This window comes from Natator depressus, chromosome 12 (genome assembly GCF_965152275.1).
Source record: "Natator depressus isolate rNatDep1 chromosome 12, rNatDep2.hap1, whole genome shotgun sequence".
Lineage (NCBI taxonomy): Eukaryota > Metazoa > Chordata > Testudines > Cheloniidae > Natator > Natator depressus.
The window spans coordinates 23,737,746-23,755,804 of NC_134245.1; the positions used below are offsets into that span (position 1 = coordinate 23,737,746).

Genomic DNA, 18,059 nt, shown 5'->3' on the forward strand with positions numbered 1-18,059 from the left:
TATATGAACATTATTAATAAAAATCTGCAAGATTAAAACTGGATATGGTGGCATAGTCACAAAGAGAATTAACATGCACAATCAAACCTACTTGTCTCAAATCCATAAGATCAGCTATTTCATCTTCATAGTCAGAACTGTCTTCACTGTAATGTTCCAGGATAAAGTCCTAAACAAAATAAAATGTGGAATACCCTTACTCTTTCAGGCCAAAGTCTTTGATTTCTCTGCAAACATTAACAGTGCCCTGAATATTCAAAAATTTCATGATTTGCAAAGTTTCTACTCATTAGTAATAAATGGTGTTGTATTTATATATGTCAGATTTTTAAAAGAGGGGAAAAACTATAACAGACAAGATTTCGAGGTAATATCTTCATCTTGTATCAAATATAAGAAACCCAATCTTGTGTAGCGGACTCGAAACAACTATAATATTTTCTCCACATTTTTTTCAAACTGCAGTTAATAGTTTTGAAAATGACACCTGAACCTATTAAATACAAAACAAGGGAGTCAAATGATCGTGCAGATTCATTAATAGAAAGATATTGTGTCAAATTCTGCTCTTAGTTATACTGGTGAAACTCCACTGAGTTTAATGAAACTACACTGGTATAAATGGCAGCAGAATATGGCCAATCAAGAATAACCTACAGATGAAGAAGTGGAGCCAAATTCTTAAGTGATGTCTAAGAGAGTTTAAGTTAGTAAAAGGGGGGCTGATTTTCTCATTTTACTTCAGTGTAACTCCATTGACTTCAAGGGGTAAGTTAAAGTACGATGAGGGTTTTTTCAGCTTACGCCTTCTTCTGGCTCCTTGTCATGGTTAGATGCACCAACTTAGACTCCCACAGTAGGAGACTGGGGGTATACAGAGCTAAGGGAGGAGTCTGTATGTGGGAGTCTTAATTAGCGTAAGGGAGTTTAGCTTACACCAGCTTTACAATTCATCCTCTGAATTTGAGCTGTAAAGTTCAAAAAGGATCCAAAGTAGTACTGAGAAAGAGCTTTCTTCCTGATTTAAACAGCTATTTCCCACTAAGTAGCATGCAGAACTTGTACAGTAGCTGTCAATGAAAACCCAAAGAGAATTCTCCGTGATTCCAAACATACACTCATTTCTAAAACTCCCATTAAAGTCAGCAAGAGTTTTGCTTGAAAGAATGCAGATTAAAGTCCCTTGTGAAGCTCTGAATCCAAGTGGTTCTTGGCTTGGTAAAACAGTTGCTGTTTACTTGCTCCATGGAGAATTATTCCTGATTGTTTTATTTCACTGCCTCTGGCAAAGAAAGCCTTCTTCCATGGATTTCATCATCTAATTCAAATACAGATATGCTGAACACAGCTGAGCTCACCTGAATAAATATCCATGACAGACATAAACTTTGTGTGCCCCAAAGCAGATCTTTATCATGCTCACAGAAAATTATATCACATAACTAATCAAAACATAGAAGTAACAAAGCCCTTTTAATTGAAACAATGTTAAAGACTACATTTTCTGTAGGAGCCAAATTCTGCTCTCAGTTCTATCAGGTGCAATTTCATGTGACTGCACTGGCAGCTACACCTATGTAACTGGAAGCAAATTGGATCCACTCTATGGGTCTGATCCCTGGACCCAGTAAAACTATTTTGCACCATAAAGCCCCCTTAAAGCTGACATACAGGGATAACTGGGGCTTCCCCTGTCCTAGCTGGGTATTCCCTTAGTGCAGAGCTGTCATAGCTGCTTCTGCACCACAGCCTCTTCCTGCCCCCAGGCATAGCATGCTCTGGCCATGTTCCCTCCCCAGCAGAAAATCTTAGTCTAAATCAGAATCACTTGAATACACTGGAACTACCTTCCTGGGTGCCAAACCATCCCCCAGCTGCCGTGGTAGTAGGGGGAGAAAGGTGAGTACACCCAGATTATTTAATTGGTCTTCATTTAGACTGTAACATCTGGACAGGGACCTTGTTTAATTTGTATTGTAGAGCACCAAGTACAAGTGTGGGCAGTGTGCAAACAATAAATGGTTATTATTATCATCATCATCACCACCACTAGCTGGGCCATAAAACAGTGGGCATGGGCAGCGGGTGAACCCCAATATTCCCCCAGCCCTGCCCCTTCTGCCCGAGGGCCCCCCCCCGCATAATGACCAGAGGAGCTCCAGCCTGCCCATTCCAGCCACCCCATGCCAGCCTGCCCTACCCCCAGCTGGCCCAAGCCACCCCTGACTGGGACCCCGCCAGCTTTGGGGGAGAGAGGGAGCAAGAGCAGGGCCTCGCGCCAGAGTGTAGGTGGGGCCATGGCCTGGGTTAGAGGAGGCTTAGCCTCCCCAGCCTTCGACAGTGGGCCTGATCTTGCTTTCACACAAATGTAAATCAAAAGTCAATCCACTGAAGTCACTGGGAAAGATCTTCTGAAGGACATAACTGATCTCAAATCCTTGATAATTCTTGGTGTGCTAAATTCTTGGTTCTTGATCAGATTAATGCAAATAAAACATAAAAATATGTTTAGAATTTGCACACAATGCTGTGCACCTTCAAACATAACAGCAGTGTTACATGTTAAATATTGATTCTAAAATCTGTATCTTCGAAACTTACCTTAAGAGGGATTGTAAAGTCCCCTTCTTTAGTCTCCTTCAGGCCAAGTGGTATCAGGGGAATGCTAAAAGTCTCTCTGTGGCAAAAGAAAAGACAAACAGAAAGTTAACTCCTTATTTTCTATTGTTCTGTTGGCAAAATTACCTGTCTTGTTCCATGTGACCATAGACAGAAGGAGCTGTGTCTCTTGATGACAGCATATGTAACATGCACCTTTTTATTTGCACTAGGAGGCTTTAAGCATTTCAGAATTGTGTAACGCTCCCTTTACACAGACTGTTCTGTCCCACACAAGTTATTTTCCTTATTTTAAAAAAATTATTATAAAACCCAAACATGAATGCTCCTATTTCAGGAATGACAGAAGTGAAGTAAACAGCCGCAGTGTGTGAGATTTTATCTGGAGACTCCAATAACTTTTTTTGTGGACAGGGGGAGCTCTTGATTCCCATGGAGTTTAAACTCTCTCTGTACAATTACTCCTTCTGGCCCCCAGGGGCCTCTGTGATGTGAGTAAGGAGTGAAGGAAGATTGTCTGGTCTCTTCTTCCTTCCTCTATCTCCCCTGCTGGCGCCCAGCCAGAATAAACCACTGGGAGAGGAAGAGGCAGAAGCCAGCTGCATTTGGCAGTGTGGTGAGAGGGACAGAATCGGGGATAGGCATAGGGATGGAAGCTCAAAGGGAAAGGAGTCTGAAGGGAATGAGAGTTGCCCTTGAGCCATTGTTCCTCCAGAGAAAGAGGGGGCCAAGGAAACAGAAAGTGAGGACTGACAGATCACTTGTCTGTATCAGTTTGGATCAATCTTTCCACCTCTGGATAAACCACATGTGCAGAAACCAGCCACTGCAGAGAGACATACACAAGTAAGGGCTATGATAATTCCATATGCTTCAATATTCTACTAGTCCATTAATGGTTGATATACATAAATTGTCTCTAGCACATTGTAAAGTGAGGCCTGAGCTCACTGGTTTTGATATAAGTGGAGCCTGATAGTAAAAAGTTTGAGAACCACTGCATCATGTGTATTTAATTTTTAGAAAATGTTAGGGTGGGGGAAGAATTCAACCCTGAGAAGCATCTCCACAGAGGGTGATAAGATACAAGAAGGCAATGTTAAAAAAAAACAAAAACCCCTTGATCCTCAAGGAAAATAAAACTCTTGATCAAGGACCAAATCCTGCTCATATTATAAGAGTAATCCTATTGTTTGCTAGTGGGACTACTCATATGAATAAGGAGATCATGAGCATTTGGTCCCAACTGTGAAATCTGTCTTCACCACTCTTCCTAAGCAAAATGTCCCATTTCAAACAGAGAATTTGATTTCAGGATTTCTTCCAGTTATTATTTACAACATGATGAGTAGGAAAGATGGAATAGTGTCTGTTTGGAAAAAAAAGTGTCCTTGGCATCTGGATATGTTTATCTGATCTTTTCTTTTTCCAGCAAACACTTAACTGACTTTTTTCACTACGAAATACTGTGGGAGTGATTCACTCACAGGTTTCCATCAGCAAAGCCAACAGAACCTGTGATGCATGTCCCTGGTGGTGAAAAGTCTGCCAGGGGAGCAGTAGTGCAATCTACTCACAACTCCAGGTTAGCATAAGAAGGTCCCTAGAGCTGGCTGGTGCAATCCAGAAAGAAGGCAGGGCCAACTGAGGAGGAGAAGAGCCAGGGCTCCAAGGAGCAGCGCTTATTCAGCTCACCTACTGGGCAGCATCTGCAGGGGGCTCCTATGGAGCCCCTGATGGAGTTTAAAACTATTCTCCCTGGTAGTGGGGCACAAATCCACACACACACTTGAGGGTGCAACACGTCTAATGTAACCAAATATTGGAAAGAACTGTTATTTTAATGCTTTTACAGCAGTTACCTTTGAAAAATAATCTGATAAAAGCCAAGATACTAAAAATATTACATATTGATTTAATATTGATTTAACATGTTCTTTCATGATCCATCTTCATTAAGCAGCCACGCTTGTGTACAATTTCCCTGGACACCAGTGTTTCTGCCAACTCTAAAATGAACGTAAAGAAATTCAATATCTGCTTTCAGCTACTGAAGTGCCACACCCATAGATTAAATAATAGTCTTCTCTATTCTTATATACTGGGTGTGTGACACACAGTTTTGAAAAATATCCTTTGACCACACAGTAAGGATTGGCCCACAGGCACGCTAGGAGCATTTTTATGGCTACAGGGGTATTCTCATGTACATTTTCAGGGCAAACTCTCCTCCCACCTCCTGAACAAGTGTATAATATGCCATAGGAAGACAAAGAAATAAGTGGTATTTGCATTTTCAGGATTCCTGTGACCATCTCAGAAACTTTCTGGGCCAGATTTTGCCCTCAGTTTTTGCTGTATGGGTTGCACAGGTATGAGTGGAGGGAGAATATGGCCCTCTGTTTAGAAACAGATCTGCTTGACAGGTTTACCTGTCTTATCCCACTTTCTGGTGTCTATTCTGTACAAAAAGCGCCCAAAGTTGTATCCATTCTTCAAGGATGGTCAACCAGAGTTGTATAAAGACACATTATTATATCCTTTAAGAGATCCCTGTCAACTGGCGAACATGTGGTTCACATCATGCCTAAAACAGGAAAGAAGGACATATAGCCCTCCTAAGTAGTACAGCTCTTTGAGAGCTCTGCTCTCTCTGCAGCGGTCACAGAGGGGACACAGGTTGTCACTGAGGTAGTAATATGCCTATACCACCCTTTTCCCCTACATGGCTTCCCTCTTCTTAGCATTCTTTGGGACTTTCCCCTTTTCTCTGCATTGCATAAGTAGAGGGGAGTATATAGTCTATAGGTATGGAGAAAGAGTGCCACTCTTTGACACATGAAATACTGATGTGTCCTTTATGCAGACTTGGTTAAACTGTACATAACATAATGCCTGCAGTTTGGAGTTCTTTATAATATGAACATCATTGGAAATGTAGGAAATAGTTCAAAGGAGGTCAACTAAAATGACAGTCAGAAGGGCCACTGTTCCAGCCACAAGATCTTCACCAAAACCTGGGTCTTCACCTAAATTCCTTGTAAACTGTGCGGCCACACAGCAGCCTATTTAGCGCCACATGGGCGCTCAGTGAACTCGCCCGGAGCAGGGACCTGCCCCCGTGGGAGAGGGGCATCCCTCGCCCGGCCCCCAACCTGCCAGGGGAGGGGCGCCCCTGCCCCAGCCCCAACTCAGCCTGTGGCCCAGACCTGTCGCAGCCAGGGCAGCTCAGCTGGATTGGGCCCGGGCACAGCCAGGGCTGCATGGCTCGGAGCAGCCTGGCCCCAGGCGTGGCCAGGGTGGCACAGCCCAGACCAGTGTGGACCCAGCCACAGCCCAACCCCAGAGCCCGCATCCCCAGCCAGAGCCCTCACACCCCAACCTTCTTCCCCAGCTCTGAGCCCAGTCCCACACTCCGAACCCCTTGGCCCCATCCCCACCACATGAATTTTGTTATGTGCACCAATATGAAGGTAATGTTTCACACATCACCTTCATATCGGTGCACAGAACAAAATTCATTCCGCACATGGGTGGGAAAAATTAGAGGGAACACTGGTCTTCACCATCAAAGAGCAGAATGTTTTAAATTATCTTCTCAAGGACTTGCTCCCCCTTCTGTCACTACTGCAGCTGTCACTTTCATTTTCCCTGCTGCACTCCCTGTGCATGTTTGAGAGGGTGGAAAAAATCTGAACAAAACGTTTTTCCCCTCAGAAAATGAGATTTGTGTCAAAATTTTCTAAGGAAAACTTGATTTTGGCAGAATTTTCCTTTGGGAAAACCAATATGTTTCAGTTCACATCAGGACAATATTAATCTTTGTGTCCGCCTGAGTTGCTGCGGTGTTTAATGGGAGCTGCCCCTATTTTCCTCTATGGGCCTTGCTCGCCTGCTCTCTACTGGCGGCTGAACCTCTGCAGGGTCTCATGCACCGCAGTGGCAGCTTAGCCACAGGGAGAGACTGCGATGCATCATGTGAGATGTAGTCAGGCCTGGAGCAAGGTCCATATTGGAGAATGGAGGCATGAGGGACCTGGAACTACAACTCCCATAAGGCACTGCGGCAGCTCAGGCGGACACAGAGAGAGACAAATATACAGACTATGTGGTCAGACTGTTGATTAAGAGAAAGTATATTTTCCTTCTATCATGTTCTTTATTCACAATTTTTTCATGTAATTACTGTCCAGCATTCACACTCATCCAGCACCAGTTTTATTTCCAGCTGTAAACAAAAGGTGGGTTGATAATAGAGTAGATTTTCACTTACTCTGTGTTCTGATAAACCTCCACTGAGAAATTAAGTCCTTCTAATTCCTCCTTTAAGATTTGCAGGTCTGAGTTTACAAAACTCAGTTCAAGAAGTGCCTGCTCTCGCACTTTGTTGTTGGTGGTTGCTCTGCAAAGAGAAAGAGATATGCCCCTTTGTGACTGCCCAGAGAATAGGCTCCGTATTGTACACAAGCTTCGTTGAGCCCCCTTACTGGCATTCCCATCATTTTTAAGATTTTTTTTCTTAAGAGATGATATGAGAACTCGAGTTTTAGAATTTATTTGATTTGCTGCCAAGACAGAACTTGGAATAGGTTTCAGATACAAAAGAGCGTGCAGACACTTAACAGGTTTGCTATGTGCTGATCTTTTTGGACTGATTTTAAGATTTAACTTTGAGGACAAATTAACAGTGAAACAGAAGGGTTTACATCTTAATTATATTCTGAAAATAAAAATCTGAGTTGATTACAAGGCTTTCTCCTAAAATGAGCTGTAAAGAAAAAAGTACATGTCTAACTTTGGTTAAACCCCTCTCTCCCACCATTATAGTCACTGGACAATGCATTCATCATCTGGTATGATTACTGTTAGTTCTATTTTCTTAAAACAAAAACCAGACATTTTGCTCCTCACAAGAAGAATGTGATGTGACTTCCCTTTAGTTCTGTTTTTCTGATGTGTCTGGGGATAATCATTTTCTTCCATTTGCAATTCATGTATAGGTATAGCATCCCTTTATACCATTAGCATAATAGATACATCTTTAAATGTAGCCCCTAAAGCATTTCTGCATATGTTTCTATTTGAATATTTCTGGGTGTAGCTATATTAACACCTGCTTCTAGCATGAATCATCATATAAGCAACGCAATACTGTGTAGTACCTAGAAATCTCATGTTATTTATCGTAAGTGCTGTTTTAAGATAAACAATTAGCTGGCAACACAAAAGTCCATTAAAAAGTTAAGATTGAACAATTGCTTATTTGCTTATGGATTGATACTCTGAACTTTGGTCCATATAACCAAATAGTCAATAACCGAATAGAATTATTAGTTAACAAGATCAGTATTTGCTATATAAACATTCCAACTTAGATTAGGACACACCTGCTACCCCATAATTCTCTGTGGAAGTATAAATGTCTCATTATTTTACTTGTGTTTCAGCCAGTAATAAAGGAACCAGCATTTCCAGTTTTTCCTCAAACTGCGTTAAGAGAGGCTTCCTGTGGACAAAAGACTGGCTTGCTGCTTCTGGAGTCTGCTGAAATGCAACTAAAATCTCAATCTTTGATTTCTTTTCGCTTGAGGAACACTTTGAGTTAGTCCAACTATCTGAACTATCATCCAGCGGCATACCTAGAAATGAGTCTGAAATACAGTTTGCCCTGGGAGCAGTTGTTTACCTCACAGCACCTACAAATGACATACATTTAAATAGTCTAATTGAATATGTTTTGATGCAATTTGATTTTAGAGATGTACTTGGACTTTAATTACATGGTACACACACACACACACCAGAATTAGGTCCAATCCTACACTCCTTACTTAGCCAGAGCTCCTACTGAAGTCAGCAGCAGTTGCATTTTCAAGAAGTAGACACTGATTTTGGGTGCCTCTTTTTGGGATCCCAGGTTGAGACGCTTTGGGGCTGATTTTTAAGAGGAGCGGAACATCACCGTTCAGTTGAGAAATCATGGCGTTCATTTGTGCTCAGCTCTTCTGAAACTTAGCCCCAAGTTGGACACCCAGAAATTAACACAACCAGATTCAGTGACCATTTTTAAAAACACTGGCCTAAGAGCTCTGCTTGGGGAAGGAATGCAGGCCCAGGTCCTTTTCAGTAAGGTTTCAATTACTCTTGTTAATAAATATGAGAGATGTTACTTTGAAATCAGTGTTAACATCAATTTAACACATTTTAATTCAGAAAAGAAATGTGGCAAATTTGTAACTTTTATTTAAATGACTCTGCTAATTATAAGACTAGTTATTAAGCAATCAAGAGAAATTAAGCAATCTGATTCCATGGTGAAGAAGAGGACGGTATCAGAAAGTGGATGAAAACTCACTCCCTAAGTTCCCTCTAAACTGTGCGGCCGCGCAGCAGCCTATTAAGTGCCATGCAGGTGCTCAGGGCTGCGGTGTGGAGAGATGCCTCTCCCACAGCCTGGCCAGGACCTGCTGTGGCCAGGGGGAGAGGCGCCCTTCCCCCAGCCCCAACCCAGCCCCGGCCCAGACCTGCCGGGGCTGGGGGAGAGGCGCCTATCCCGCAGCCCCCAGCCCCGGAGCTGCTGCGGTGGGGAGAGGCACCTCTCCCCTCCAGCCCAGGTGCTGCTGTGGTAAGAGAGAGCTGGGGGAAGTTCTCTCTCCCCACCAGCCTGTGTCCTAAACCCCTCATCCCCAGCCCACCCCAAATCCTGCATCCCCAGCTGGAACCATCACACCCCCCACACCTCAACCCTCTGCCCCAGCTCTGAGCCCCCTTCCACACTCCAAACCCCTTGGCCTCATCCCCACCACATGAATGTTGTTATGTGCACCAATAAGGAAACATTAGAGGGAACACTGCTCATACCCACCAGAGTATTTGAAAGGTGTGTTCCCCCTCATTTTACAATCACTTTTCCACACTGTTGGTTTTAGTAACTCTTCTTTGCAGTGTTGTTGTAGCCATGTTGGTCGCAGGATATTAGAGAGACAAGGTGGGTGAGAAAATATCTTTTATTGGACTTGTATGTCTTTTTATTGGACTTCTGTTGCTGAAAGAGGCAAGTTTTCAAGCTACACAGAGCTCTTACTGCTTGTAAGCTTAAAACTGGATTTGGGTTTCATGAAAACCAAAATCACTTGCTCCATTGTTTCGTTGCCTGTGCTGTTAGTTTGTTGCTATGAGACTGCATTAGGAGTGAGGCTGCGCGTCTAGCACTGTGTTTCTCTTATGATTTTGCTTTGGAAGAAAGAAACTCCAAGATTTACATGGAGTTTGAAAACCTGTACAAAAAAAAAAAATCAGATGAAATATTGGGGCAGCCTGTCAGTATTGACTGTGTCCCCTTTGGATTTGAATTTTCACCAAGGGTTCTTTATAGATAAAATGTCCATTTTATATCTTTTTCTGGAAATTCAGCAGAAAAGTAAACAGGAAACTATATTTTAATTTTTCTGCCAAATGTCTCTATCAGGGTAACTGATCCCAGATTCTTTGCTTTTAATAAAACTCCTCTTTTCAAATATATTTAGAAGCAGTTACTTCTGTGGGCAGCAGAAAACAGCCAGCATGGCTGCTGCCCCATGGGCTCCTGAGCTCCACAGTGAATGCAGTTTTTTCCTGTGGTAAGGGGGAATTATGTCCTCTCTGGGATCCCCTGTCATCCCCTTCTCAAGAGAGGAAGCGGACGTCATTCCGCCTGGTCCACATAGCGAGTCCCCTGAAGCCCTAATTTGAGACAGGTTTACTCCTGGCTCGTTGAGTGTCAGCCACCGCAGGGTTATTTTAAAGGAGGTGCAACTCAAAGTGAATAGTGGGTTAGCCAAGGAGATGTAGAGAGGTGCCAGGCAGCCAAAAGGTTAATATTTCCCTCCATCTAAGAACAGGCATTTGTGGTATTCCCTAATACACCATAAGTGACAGCATTTCAATTGAGGTATTTGTATATATATGTAACACAGACAGACCCCGGTTGTCTGTGGGTGGGATTAATCATAGAACCTCTGAAGCTAAATGCATGAGCCTCTACTGCATGAGGTAAAAGTCACATGGCTCTTAACTGAAGCTGTAGCAGACTCATTAATCTCCAAGTGGTCTCGGTACCACTAGAGGGGACAGAACACCACACTCAGGAGATGTGCGAGTTACATATAACATGTAAAGTCAGGGAGCCCCATTCTGCAACTCAATGCCCTTACCTCAGTGGCCTACAGGACAGCTCTTTGTTGAGCATGAAACAGACAGATCTACAAATTTTAAGCAAAATACACAGCCAAAAAACATATCTATGGTAAGATAAGCACTAAAATAAAAGTCAGTCACTGAGAGGCAAAAAATCCCCAACTAGTGTAAATTGTCTAGCTCCATGAAAGTCAAAGGAGTCAGGATGATTTACACTAGCTGAGGATATGCCCCTGAGCATCTGTCACTTCCAACATCTGAGGGGTAAGGCAGGTGGGTGGGCAAGTGGGAATCTAGTCAAAGAAGTCATGCTTCAGAGAAGTAGAGTTACATGTGTAATTTTCTCTGAAGAAATCACATTGACTGGATTCTTGTATTGGACACTGAAAACTCTCCACAAACCCATAGATTCTCCAGTTATGGCAGATTAAAGACACCATATGAAGCAGTTTTAAATACCAAGGAGAAATCCTCATCCACAAATAGCAGGAGAGAGAGCTGTTGGAGGAAAATAGCGACTAGAACAGCCAGTCGTAGGGTTAGATGGTATGGGACAATACAAGGCTTGTACTGCAAGGCAGATACAGGTAGGGTCTACATAAATGGTTTGTTTCTTTGTTTTTTCTTTTTTTAATAAAGAAGAAAAGCCTTCCAGCAGCAGGCAAATGAAAGAGAAATCCCCTCCCCACCACAGACCAGCTATGGGGTTTCCTCATAAACATTGCAAGGTCAGATTTTTAAGATAAATAACTCAGAGAACTAAAGGAAACCAAAGTGGAAAGACAGAATCTCAAAAAGCAAGTGCACAAAAGGAAGTTCATACTTTACAGATGTTCATATACTTTACTCTAGATAGCACACGGGGTTTCACACAAACCAGGGGAAGCCCAGAGATCATTTTATGCCATCAAGGTAGAAAGCATTTTTTCCTTTCAGAATCAGAAACTGGCATTACAGACCAGTGAACCTTTATAGCAGGCACCTGCAGAAACTCCGGGAGTGGATTCAGTCTGTAATGGGGTACAATTTTTAAAAGCTCCTATTGATTTTCCTAAGTCCAATTTTCAAAAGTCACTTTTAGGCTCTTAGGAGTCTAAGGCCTGGTCTACACTAGGAAATTAGGTCAGTATAACTATGTCACTCAGGGGTGTGAAAAATCCACACCCCTGAGTAACACAGTTAAACCAACCTAACCTCCAGTATAGACAGCACTAGGTCAGAGGGAGAATTCTCCTGTCAACCTAGCTACTGCCTCTTGGGGAGGTGGAATACCTACACCAATGGGAGAACCCCTCCCATCAGCATAAATAGCATCTTCACTGAAGCGCTGCAGCAGTGTACCTGTGGTTTATGTGTAGACAAGCCCTTAGTCTCATTGAAAGTCAATGGGACTTAAGCTCCTAAATACCTAAGTGACTTCTAAAAATGGGACTTAGGTAAGTCATTGATGCACTTTTGAAAATTTTACCACGGGGCCCAGGTCCAGGAAACTTTTGCCTTCAACCCCGCAAAAATCTGGCCCACTGCAACATCCAGCCTACTAACCAAGTCAGTCAATGCCTCTCAGATGTGGTCTACTCCACCCTCTTCTTCCAGGTCATGTCACAATGAAGCCTACGGAATTTAAAGGGGCACAATGGACATAGGTCCTGAATGAGCAACAACTAGCAGCAGTCAGCCATATGCCACACTGCCTGCTGTTCACTAACTCACGATTCCGCAGGTGAGCCCCTCTGCCAGCGGGCCACAGATCTGAAGGATCCTGGGAAGATCTGTGTTGTGGGGATCACACTCTTAGACAATTAATATTCAGAAAAATGTTCACTTGTTTCCTTTACAAGCAGGCATCATGATAACAACCACGATCTAATGAAAGACTCTAGCAAAAACTGATTTAGGATAATTTCAGCAGTCTTCAAACAAAGTCATTTAACAACTTGAGTCTAGTGCAGAGGTGGGCAAACTACGGCCCGTGGGCCACATGCAACCTGTGGGACCACCCCGGCCCTGAGCTCCCGGCCGGGGAGGCTAGCCCTCCCCTACTGTCTCCCCTCCCCTGCAGCCTCAGCGTGCCGCACCGCCAGCGCTTTGGCCCACCGCTCCTGCCAGGCAGCACAGGCGGCGTTTTAAAAAATTTTTTTTAAGAAGCATGATGAGGGGATGGGGGGAGGGATGGATAAGGGGTAGGGGGTCCCAGGGGCAGTCAGAGGACAGGATAGGGCGGAGGTCAGGGGACAGGGAGCAGGGGGCATTGGATAGGCATGGGAGTCCCAAGGGGGCCTGTCAGGGGTGTGGGTGTGGCTAGGGGTCGGGACAGTCAGGGGACTTGGAACGGGGGGGTTGGATTGGCATGGGAGTTCTGGGGGGGGGGAGGGGCTGTCAGGGAGCACGGGTGTGGATAGAGGGTGGGGGGGCAGTCAGGGGACAGGGAGCGGGGGGGGTTGGATAGGGGGTGAGGTCCCGGGGGGCGGTTACAGGCTGGGGGTTCTGGGAGGGGGCAGTCAGAGGACAAGGAGCAGGGGGGGTTGGATGGGTTGGTGGTTCTGAGGGGGGCAAGAAGTGGGAGGGGCGGATAGGGAGTCAGGCTATTTGGGGAGGCACTGCCTTCCCTACCCGGCCCTCCATACAGTTTCGCAATGCCAATGTGGCCCTCAGGCCAAAAAGTTTGCCTATCCCTGGTCTAGTGCAATGCCCTTTTTCTGCAAAGCAGTGGCTTTCAAAATGCACTTTGAAAACATAAAAACATAATATAACAGTTAATGACTTTATAGAGATGGGGCATAAAAACATTAAATAAGGCTGTTAGCAAAACATCCAGCTGCACTTTATTCAGCAAGTTATGGGAGCAGCGAGGCAGCTGTCTGAGAATGGAAGGACACCCCTGCAGAAAGAATAAAAAACATTTTGTTGCTTTAGACAGAAAAATAGTAAAGTGGTGGGAACATACCGTAAAAGATTTTCAGCACCAGTTCTCAACCTTACTACTTTCAGGATCTGTTGGTTTAGGGCAGCTCTTTGATTTTGCAGTTTGCTTCGGCCAGTCTCAGCCAAGGGGTTACATCCCTAGAATAAAGGAAGCAAATTATTTTTAAGAAGCTGACAACAGAAGAGCGAAACAAAAAACTGAACAACACTGATTTCAAAGACATGGATATGAAAATCTTAACCTATAAAGCATGATACATAAAGCCATTTGATTAAAGAGTGTCCTTTATTTTAAACCTAAGAAAGTTTATTCACAAATTAAAAAAAGCAACTCGGCTCAGGATGACATTTTCTCAGTTACCCTGCAGTCGATTTACAGTTACTTCCTTGATGTCAATGGAATTTGTGTGAATCCTGAGCAACTACACTGATGTCCATAGAGTTACTCCAAAGTTACACAACAGTGTGCCTGAGAGAAGAGATGTTGTATTGTCATAATAAAAATCATAATATGATGGTAAAAGGAATGAAAAGTCACAGATTATGGCCAGGTTTTTTTCAGTTTAAAATCAGGTTTTTTTTAAAAGAACAAAAGTGATTTTAACGGTAACTGAAAAGGCCTGGGACTCTTCAGTTTAACTCATTCCCTAGTCTCCTCTGTCGAGGGGTCTAAGCCTAGTTTCAGGAAGAGCACTTTGTATCCATCTCCCACTATTATCTTCATTTGCTCTTCTCTTTGCTCCCCACGTGCCGAGAGCTTCCTGCCCCTCCTCTATGCCAAAGAACTTTCATCTCGCATTCAAATCCCCTCCTTAAAACTTCTGGGAAGCTTTTCAATAAAGATCAAGGACCAATCCCAAACCTACTGAAGTCACTAGGAGTCCTTCATTGTTTTCACTAGGCCTTTAATCAGGCCCCAGCTCAAAAGTCAGACCTGGTCTACACTTAAAATTTAGGTCGACATAGCAATTGCAGTCAGGGGTGTAAAAAATCCCTACCCCTTACCCTTGAGTAACCTAACCTAACCCCTCATATAGACGCTGACCTAACCCCTCGTATAGACGCAGCTAGGTCAGGGGAAGAATGTTGCCATCATTCGGGGAGGTGGTGTTCGTACACCAACAGAAAATCTCCTTCCATCGCTATAGGCTGCCTCTACACTGTGGGATTGCGACAGCAACATAGCTATGCCAGTATAGTCTCCATAGTGTAGTCATACCCAGGGAAGGAAGGGAGGAAGAACTGCAGTGAAACTAAACTCTGTGCAAAGGGAAATGATTTGGCAAATAGCCTTCCCTCCATTCAGAGCAGAGTGGACTTGGTTGTCTGCAGAAGGGAGAATACATGACTACCTGTTTCGGAGTATAATATGAATGTGTCTTCACAGCACAGTTAGCTTGAGTTATAACTTGAGTGTTACCCCCAACTCAACTCCCATCCACACACACACAAAAATCTCTAGCTCAAGTTAAATGGTGCTGTAAACTCAACCTTGCTGGCCCACAGGGTGACCAGATGCAAAATCCAAAATATTGGGACCACCGCAGGGGCAGCGCCTTTTCAATTGTTACACTCACCCAGCACGTTCGGCAGCGGGAAATAAATCTTGCTGACGAATAAAGAAGTACCCGCCACCGAAATGCCGACGAAGCCTGTCAGCAACTGAAGTGTCCACCTCCAAAGTGCCGCCGAAGACCCGGACGTGCCGGGTGAGTGTAACAATCGAAAAGGCGCTCCCCCTGCCTGTCACCACCGCCTAAGCAAAAAACAAAACAAAACAAAACAAAAAAACCAAAAACCCGCGCCCAAAACAAAATATCGGGACAAATGGCATCCCGACCGTACTTAGGTCAGGATGCGGGACAAACTGCTCAATAGCGGGACAGTCCCGATTTTATCGGGACGTCTGGTCACCCTACTGGCCCATCGGGGGAGTTATTGAAGCTCGAGTGATGCTGATGCCCAAAAAGAAAAGGAGTACTTGTGGCACCTTAGAGACTAACCAATTTATTTGAGCATAAGCTTTCGTGAGCTACAGCTCACTTCATCGGATGCATTCAGTGGAAAATACAGTGAGGAGAAATAGATTTCCACTCCATACGGCTAAATGCAGTGCCTTGTATAATGACAGGTTTCAGAGTAGCAGCCGTGTTAGTCTGTATTCGCAAAAAGAAAAGGAGTACTTGTGGCACCTTAGAGACTAACCAATAACGAAAGCTTATGCTCAAATCAATTGGTTAGTCTCTAATTGCCACAAGTACTCCTTTTCTTTTTGCGAATACAGACTAACACGGCTGCTACTCTGAAACCTGCTGATGCCCAAGTTAGTAATGTAGTGGGGATGCAATAGCTCATCCAATTATTCTGCTAATCCAATCACCCTGTGTAAATCCCATGTTAATTTGTATCTCACTCAAGTTAGGATAGCTCAAGTGCAGTAGCTCAGTGGTTCTCAACCTTTCCAGATTACTGTACCCCTTTCAGGAGTCTGATTTGTCTTGCTCCCAAGTTTCACCTCATTTAAAAACTACTTGCTTATAAAATCAGACATAAAAATAAAAATATCACAGCACACTATTACTGAAAAATTGCTCACTTTCTCATTTTTACCATATAATTATAAAATAAATCAACTGGAATATAAATATTGTACTTACTTTTCAGTGTATAGTATATACAACAGTATAAACAAGTCATTGTATGAAATTTTAGTTTGTAATGACTTCGCTAGTGCTTTTTATGTAGCCTGTTGTAAAACTAGGTAAATATCTCAATGAGTTGATGTACCCCTGGAAGACCTCTGTGTACCCCCAGAGGTACCATTACCTAGGGAGGTGGTAGAATCTCCTTCCTTAGAAGTTTTTAAGGTCAGGCTTGACAAAGCCCTGGCTGGGATGATTTAATTGGGGATTGGTCCTGCTTTGAATAGGGGGTTGGACTAGATGACCTCCTGAGGTCCCTTCCAACCCTGATATTCTATGATTCTATGATACGCATACCCCTGACTGAGAACACTGCAGTAGCTCAAGTGTACTAACTTGAGCTAACTACTCCAGTGAATACAAAACTTAGGATTGGATGTGCTCCCTCGGCCTGTCTGTTCTGCACTTCTGTCTCCCTGATGGAGGGCTCTCTTGGATCCAGGGGTCTGTTTCTGGGGAAAGTTGCTGCAGGACCCCTTCTGTACAGAGTCCTGGAGTTGCTGACTATGGCCTGGTCTACACTAGGAAATTAGGTCAGTATAACTATGTTGCTCAGGGGTGTAAAAAATCCACACCCTCGAACGACGCAATTAAACTGACTGAACCCCCGATGTAAACAGCGCTAAGTTGACAGGAGAATTCTCCCCTCGACCTAGCTACCAGTTTTTGGGGAAGTGTAGTACCTCTGCCAATGGAAGAACTCCTCCCATTGGCATAGGTAGTGTCTTCCCTGAAATGCTGCAGCATTTTAAGTGTAGACAAGTCCTATGTGGGATTCACTGGTAGGCTGGCCCCACTAGAATCAGGATGCCAGATCACTGGTGGACAGGAGCCAGCATGGAGAACAATGCCCTCGTGCAGATAACCTGTATCTCCAGCAGATCTCAGGGGATCTGTGCAGTTTGGGGTGAATTTCCTCTGCATCTGCAAGAGGGGTGGGCATATAAATCTCATATGCCTTATCATCTGTAGATAAATTAGTCTCCATTTGCATAATTTTGTATCCCGTCAGCTTCATCAAAGTTTAAGAATATCTGATGTAAGAGCATATTCTGGAGATGATCCCAGATTAAATTGTATTCTCTCTACATTTGTGAAAGCTGATTATCATGTCCTTGTTTCAGCAAGAGAGAATGAAGGAAATGCAGAGAGCTAATAGGTCTTGGCTTCAAACATTCTGCAGCACACAGAGATATTCAGCCTGAGAGATGATCATGAATTGAGACACACCATTTTTACTCCGTGTGTTGAGGCCATCCTGGCACTCGCTGACGTGGCTGATTTTGAAACTGAAAACAGTTAGCTTTCAGAACTTTGTCCCTTTAACACACAATTTGTGTTGGCAGTGAGACCTCTAAGCAGCAGCACACTACCTTATTCAACATAAAACCTGACAGTCAGTAGTCCCCAGGTGACTCAGCTGATAATATTCTCCCCTGTGGAGAATAAGTCATTCAAGTTCCACATCATGACTGGGACCCAGATTTGCAGTGCAGTTTTAGGACATAAACCTTCTTCCTATTTCTGCCCTTTGCCCAAATGAAAACTAAAGTTTCTCTGGCATGTTTCACAAACAGCATAGGATAACCCTCATGTCCTGGCCGATACCTCCCTCTGCAAAATAGATTCCAACATCTA

General features: G+C 43.8%; 1 protein-coding gene across 1 annotated transcript in view; it reads right to left on the reverse strand.

Moving 5' to 3' along the window:
- Positions 1-18,059, reverse strand: part of RHPN2 (rhophilin Rho GTPase binding protein 2) — a 42,696-nt gene that overhangs the window by 15,615 nt on the left and 9,022 nt on the right. Inside the window, exons 2-5 of the mRNA XM_074968727.1 lie at positions 13,742-13,857; positions 6,893-7,021; positions 2,602-2,677; positions 92-169 (exon numbers count right to left, since the gene is read on the reverse strand). Coding sequence (XP_074824828.1) covers positions 92-169; positions 2,602-2,677; positions 6,893-7,021; positions 13,742-13,857 — 399 coding nt within the window. The remainder of the gene's footprint in view (positions 1-91; positions 170-2,601; positions 2,678-6,892; positions 7,022-13,741; positions 13,858-18,059) is intronic.